Source organism: Theobroma cacao, chromosome 6 (genome assembly GCF_000208745.1).
Source record: "Theobroma cacao cultivar B97-61/B2 chromosome 6, Criollo_cocoa_genome_V2, whole genome shotgun sequence".
In the NCBI taxonomy this organism is placed as follows: domain Eukaryota; kingdom Viridiplantae; phylum Streptophyta; class Magnoliopsida; order Malvales; family Malvaceae; genus Theobroma; species Theobroma cacao.
Window position 1 is genome coordinate 25,251,637 of NC_030855.1, and position 7,494 is coordinate 25,259,130.

General features: G+C 35.3%; 1 protein-coding gene across 1 annotated transcript; it reads left to right on the forward strand.

Moving 5' to 3' along the window:
- On the forward strand, nucleotides 3,395-6,750 carry LOC18597143. Its single transcript, XM_007026002.2, has 3 exons — nucleotides 3,395-3,853; nucleotides 4,351-4,440; nucleotides 4,899-6,750. The coding sequence occupies exons 1-3, from the start codon at nucleotides 3,539-3,541 to the stop codon at nucleotides 6,456-6,458; spliced, it is 1,965 nt and encodes a 654-aa protein (XP_007026064.2). The 5' UTR covers nucleotides 3,395-3,538; the 3' UTR covers nucleotides 6,459-6,750.

Sequence of the window (7,494 nt, forward strand, 5' to 3'; positions counted from 1 at the left end):
TATATATATATATATATATATATATATATATATATATATATATATTTCATTCATTCGTAATATCTATCGTGCTCAATATTAATTTTCGCGTGACTATATCATCAAATCATCATATATTATATAAATAGAAAATATCAAATAATATGAAATTTGACTATTATTAATTTTCATTAATTAAAGATGTATTTCTCAATTTGTTTAATCGAAAATAAAGATCTATTGCAGAAGTCATCGTCAATGTCAGGTTTGGTGCCTAGAAGTTCTGATATCACCGGGTGGGAAAACCCCAAGAGAAACATACACATGCTATAGCTAACGTAAGCTAGTCAAATATAAGCTTCAAAGCCATCTTTATATAGCTAGCTAGTATAAACATACACACGTGCCACGACCAAACACTGCTTTTAGATGAAGCTTTGGTTTTACTTTTTCTAACAGGTCTTATGCTTACGTTTTTCTGCCACTGGTCAAGGCTCTTATGGTTTATTAATCCAGGCTTGTTGTGAAAAATTCCAAGAGAGTGGTGTACTTCTTTGAAGAGGTTGCTTTCCTTGTCGTTGTTTGAGTCCTAGTCCTATACCCAAGCTTGCCCCAGTGGGAAATGGAAATTAAACTACTCCAATTCATAATTTCATACAAAAGTCTAATAATAGTTCAACTTTTTAGGTGAATTTACTTTCAAAAACTTAAATTCAGTACCTGATTCATGCATATCTATAAAGAAAAAAGCCATAGCCACCACCCAAATATAACAAACTACTAGTAACTATTTTTGGGTGGCCAATCAAATCAAGTGAAAAGCCATAATAAAAGTGAGCAACTTGCTCAAGATAAGGCATTCAAATTCCCTAAAAAGTTCCCCAAAAAAAGAGAAAAAGAACTCATATAGTTAAGGAGTAATTAAAGGAACCTGATGACACCATTGCCACAGAACTTTGATGCTTATATCTTGTGCTTTAATCACAAAGCAAAAGTCCATAAAGATCGAATATATATATATATATAATCACGATAATAAATCAAAATTTCAAATCTAAAAACGATAAATTCATTATATTTTTCGATCTGATTTCGTTGATGATGTTGTTAAAGCAAGAGTAAACAGGAAATTAGCATGGAATAGTGGCAAAGATGAAGGCCGTAAGTGAACATGTACAACAAAACCATGCAATTTTCATAGCTAGTTAAACATGTTCCGAAATGTTTCGTTCTCCTAAACAATGAATGGAAGTTGATTTGTTATCTATTGAGAAGAATCGAAATAATCAATGTCTAGCTCTGCAACAACTATGCTGGCAAGCCTGACAGAAAGACACCTTGGGGGGGCCGGGGGGGGATCCACTGTCATAATATCAACAACCACTTCGACGACGAGAGCGACTTACTCAAGGGGAAGAAATTAATTACATCAACTCTAAAAGGTAGCATTAAGGCTTTCTCTCACTGCATTTGGAACAATTGGGATCAAACTTTACACTGTAAATTACCTTGGACGTTGGACCACCATAAGGTTTAAGACTATTTCCCTACGCACACTAGTCCTTCCTTTAATTAAAGTTGAAATGATATATAGTTGATAGAGTTACTCAACTAAGTAATATATTAAGTCCCAGGCTGCCCAAAAATTGGGGCAAAGTACTTCTTGGTAGATGCAAAAATAATGGATCATTTAAATCTAGTAAAGAAGGGGTTTGGTCTAATTTAGCTCCTCATCAGGATTACATAAAGCTAGTTTCATATTTCAACATTTACTTGCATATTTGCCATTTAACATTAAAGTAAGAATGGTAATGAATATAGTATATATTAATTTTGAAATACTTGTATCTGAATCTAATTATAAAATTTAATATTCATACTATTCGAATGTGATTAACAATATAAGTATCTTCTTAAAACTTAAATCTATTTATTTAGTTAAAATTGATATGAGTTTAAGGTTTGAGATAATGAATATGTTAAAGTTATTAGTTTTATTTGATTTAATCGTTTATGGAGTATTATAATCTTATTTAAACGGATCGAGTACCAGTACAATCCTTTACCATCAGTACTCCCTAAAAGTTACTTGTAAAAACATTTTGCAATGGCAATTTCAGAGACCAAAAAGAAGTTATTATTATTTTTTTTCGTCTATGCAGATGTGTTTGTCAGAGTTATAGGTCTGATAGTTGCCCACCTTCTTCTCGTTTCTACAGCAAAATCTAGGGAATACGTACTGAAAGTTCATCCTGATCATAAAAGACAGTAATCAAGACCCATCACCTTGTAGGTTTCACCTTAATGATGAGTCCGATTACATGGTATATCACGAACAGATAAATGGGTTTTGCCATGTGACTCAACTTAAAGAAAGATGAAGATTTTGAAACCCATGCATGCCTTTTCCCAAGGTTAGGTTTCAGTGAGTAATGAGAGTGGCCAGCTTGATCAGAATTCAGATATGGAACGGTAGGTGCTTGATTTGATCACCTGCTGAAAGCCTGGCAACTGGCACTGCTCTTTACTGACTGTATTTAATGTCAGACACTTGGTAGTAAGTTGGTAACGCTCAAAATTAACTTCTGTGTTTACCAGGAATTTGGCAAAGCAACTGCAACTGATAGCTAGCCTAGCACCATCTGCCATTCCATGATCAGATTCCTCCCACCCACGATTTAAACCCCTGGGTCCAATTTTAACACAGTGCCTGGTATAATAACATCTGCTAGTTCATCACTGCTGATATATTTTCGGATGGATCATTCAATGCAATATTTAAACCCTTTATTGTTCATAACATATATCTCTGATGATCCAAAACTAACGTACGATGACTATATTTCATTTGATATGCATGATCCATGCACATTTTTTACTGCATAAAGAGGTCCATTCTTCCTTAATGATCACTGCTTCTTTAACGAGACCGATACAAGAGCGTTAATGGCTCTCTTTTCCTGTAAATCTTACCGTCATCGTCAAAAACTCGAAATTGAAACTTCAAATTTCAATATATACAATTCAATATAAATGTTTATTTACCAAATGTTTCCGTCGATGGCGACTTTTGTATTTGAGTTCTAACTTTATATCGATGTCTCTACATTCGTCAATTGACTTTTTATGATAAACTTGTTATACTTAGGTGAGAAGTCCATGTCACTCAATAGAATAATTATCTTGATACATGATCATGTTAGATATAGAAAATATTAAAGTGGAGATAAGAGAATTCTCGTGAAAAATTTGACGAGTATTAAATTATTATACAAAATATATTTAAAAAGTAAAAGGGAAAAGAGTATGTAAATATAAATAAAAAATTTAAAAGTGAAGAGCTTTAAGCTTGTGATGGCAGTATTTATTGTTTTGATTGCCCATTTTTTATAGTAAAGACAGAAACAAGAGCAGACCAGACAAAGGCACGACATTATAATAAGGTGAGAGTTGGGGTTACAGTTCTTACTTTCATGCTGTGCGTCATGCCTGATTCCCCAGACAAACTCACCGAAACTCGAGCCCTTTTGTTCCTGTCCCCAATGTCATCGCCTTCCAGATGAACTCATCCGGCGGGACCCACTCTCCCGCCACCTTTTGCCGCAAAACCCGGCGTCGACGAAGGTGTGGAACGGGAGCTCCGTCAACCCCGCTCCTGCACTGGACTTTCTATAACAACAACGACGAAAAGAAGAAACACCCCCACCACCAACAGCAACACCCCTCCGCACGGGCTGGAGCTGGAGGCCGACACTTGGAGCTGTCGGCGAGGAAGCTGGCGGCTGGACTCTGGCAGTTGCGGCCGTCTGCTGAGTTGTCCTGCCGCCGAAATGGTGGCTTTGCCTGTAAACGTAGATCCTCTGACCGCTTTCGGGTACACGGATTATTTCTTTATTGATCAATTTACTTGAAATTATCGTTCCAATGTGAACTTAATATTTTTTTTATCGTTGATTACGTGTTTTGCATGGAGATTTGTTGGGATTTAAGTATGAATGTGGGTTTGTCTTATTTATTGATTGGATACTGAGAAAAATGCAGAAAAATGGAAAGAAAGAATCTTGAGCATGAGGGAAAAGTAGCAGGTAATTTGCAGAAACCAGATATAAAAAATGTTTCTTTTAGCTCAGTGGGGTTCTTTTATATCTGCCTTTGGATGCCAAATTCGACTTACATTTGTTCTTTATTGAATTCAACAAAGCCTGTAGCACATTTCGGATTTATCAACACCCAACTTTACTAGGAAATCCGTAAATATTGTATGTTGACAGCTTGGTTTGATGTTTATTGATGCAAGGCTTTGATGACATTTAAGTTGTCATGTCTTTGGCAAAGGAATGGGAAATATTTACATGTTTTTTTCTCCTGCAGCCTGGCAAACGTGGTTCGGACACAAAGCATGATCAGTTACGGAGAAGCCAATCCACCATATTGGGTCCAAAGCAGGGAACCCTTTATAATGTATGTGTCTTAATATCACTAGAAGTAGTTGTCTGCCATTTGGTGATCAAGCCATCTTCTCAAATAGGGCATTAGAAGGACTCAATTCCCTCCTTGATTATGTTTGTTCAATGGAACATTTGAAGGATAGACTCGATTTAATATGTTAGATTAAGGGTTATTGCTGTTCAAACTGCATCCTGTTCATCTTCATCAATGCAAAGTTGTTTCTGTAAACGTTTTATCCTCACAACTCCTGTTTCCATTTTGATTCATTACAGCCTTTGAGCTCCCTTTGTAGATTGGTTATAGAGTTACCTTTCCCCTGCCCAAGCTTAGGAGCACTTAGGTTTTCTTACCAATGAGAAACTAGCATTTTAGTTTCATACAGTTTCTTTGCTGATTAATAAGTTCGACTGTCCGGTTATTATTGCCTCTGATTTGTCTAATTTTTCTTTTATTTGTGTAAACTTTTGTAGCTTGAATCTGTTTTCCCATATTCAAAGTCTGTAACAGAAGGAGCAACTAAGTGGGACAGCAGATGCTTGAAAACACCCATTGAAGCATATTGTTTTGTAAGTCACATGAAGCTTCTTGAGGATCAAGTCAAAACTGTGTCCTTTGTGTCTGCGCTGCAAGCAAAGCTAGTGCGAGCTCAATTATACATTCATGACCTTGAATCTGAAGTGCGGTCCTCCAGAAAAAAAGTCAAGTACTTACTGAGGAAGCTTGGAGAGGAAAGAATGGCACAGAACAAGAAAGTACATGATAATATTTATGCACTTATTGATGATTTGAAAGGTCAATTGAGCAGGGAAAGGAAGAACCAACAAGGGATGGAGATTCTTAATTCTCAATTAGTAAAGGAGCTTGCTGAAGCTAAATTATCAGCAACGAAGTTAATTCAAAAATATGAGGAAGAAAAAAGAACCAGAGCGCTGATGGAGGAAGTCTGTAATCAGCTAGCTACGAAGATTGGTGAAGATAAGGCTGAAGTTGAAGACCTGAGAATAGAAATCGTGAAAATCCGAGAAGAGGTGGAAGAAGAGAGAAAGATGTTACAGATGGCTGAGGTTTGGCGAGAAGAACGTGTCCAAATGAAGTTGAGTGATGCAAAGTTGGCTCTTGAAAGTAAGTACTCTCAGATGAACAAGCTGATAACAGTCCTTGAAACTTTTCTGAGGTCAAGAAGCGCAAGCCTGGGTGTGACAGAGTTAAGAACAGCTGAAGTGATTGGACAGGCAGTAATATCAGTTAGTAATATTCAAGATATTGAGGAATTTTCTTATGAGCCTTTGAGATCAGGGGATATATTCTCAAATTTTGAAGGACTACAGCAAGTTGAAGTTTCTGAGAGGGAAATTGAACCATGCTTTAATTACTGTTCTACTGGTGATGTTTCTAATTACCACCCTGCGTGTCCTGAGACAAATAATCATGGCAACGATGGTGTGCCAAAGCATTCAAGTGCATTTGTTGATTACAACAGTGGCATGGAAGAAGACAGCAGAGGCCAGGAAAGAGTTAATCATGCTGAGAATCAGGGTTCAAGTTATTGTTTTGAAGAGATTATGAACATAGTTGGTGGATGCAAAAATGCTCCAAGGTGTGAAATAGAATGGGATGAAACCACCGGTGGAAATACTCCAAATACAGAAATTAGTGAAATATGTTCAATATCTGCAGAATGGTCAAAGCGGAAAAAATCTTCCGCAAAGCTTCGGACACCATGTGCAAATAGTAGTGGCCACAAAGCAATATCAGACGAAGGTGGTGGAAGGCTTTCAAGTGGAACAGTTTCCAGTCTGGGGACAATTTTTCCAAGTAGGAAGTCTGTCAAAGGAGGACTTAGGCACCAGAACTCAATGGGGCAATGGGGTTCTAGAGACTTGGTAAATCCACACATAGCTCGAGGCATGAAAGGGTCCATTGAATGGCCTAGAGTCCTCCAGAAGAATACTTTGAAGGCAAAGCATTGGAAGCCTGGACTGAAAGAGAGAAAGTTCAGTTGCACCGACACTGCACCGGTTGATTCATAGGCAAACTATAGGTTTTTCAATATCATTTTTTTAGAAGCAAGTATCCGCAGAGCAAGGATATGGTCCTGGAAGACACAGACCCAATATCTACTCTTACTAGGTTCTTCCTTTTCTTTGAACCTCTTCAGTCACTTTACAACTCTGATAAAAAGATTCTTCTCATCGCTTATCTAGTTTGTTTTTACAAATTACAGTCTCCCAGTCCTGGCGGTTGCCAAGTAAGGCATTCTTGCCTGTCTGTATAACTGATATGGTTACCAGAATTTATCAATATAATTCTTTTTTCCTGAAACTGCTCATTCCTTAGTTTCATTATTTTTCATTGAATAATTCTTTTTGCTTGATATCAGGTCACAGCATCCTAGCTAAATCCTTAGGGCATGCTTGGTTGGGGGGAATGGAATAGCCATTCTTTCCCTATTCTCATTCTTGAGATAAAGCTGCATTTGGTTTAATAGAATAACTATTTTTCAAAATAATCATTCCAAGAGAAGCTTGAATAGCCATTACCAAGGCTTTCTTGGTAATAGCTATTCTAAATTGTTGGGAATAAGAAAAAAAGTTGATTAGACAAATATATCATTTTACAATTTAAAAAATTACTTTATAAAAAATACTAAACTTATTTCTTTCTGTCTCTTCCTCACTCTTCTCTTTAAAGCACAAAAGACATAAAATTTTTTACTTCATTTTCAAAAAAAGAGAAATGAAAATATTTAAATATTATTTAATATATTAATATTATTTCACTATAATAAATATTATAAAGCATATTACTTAATATTATTATTTGAATATAATCAATGTAACAAAGAATATTATTTAGTATTATTTAAATTTAATGAAGAATATATTTTATCTTTTAATATTAAATATTATTTAATTATAATAAAAAGTTTAATTATCTTCTAATACAAAATATTTTTAAATTATAATAAAAATATATTTGTATTTTAATGAAAATATTATTTAATTATAATAAAAGTTATTTTGATTTTTATTGCTCAGAATATTTTTTATCTTTTAACAAAATAAA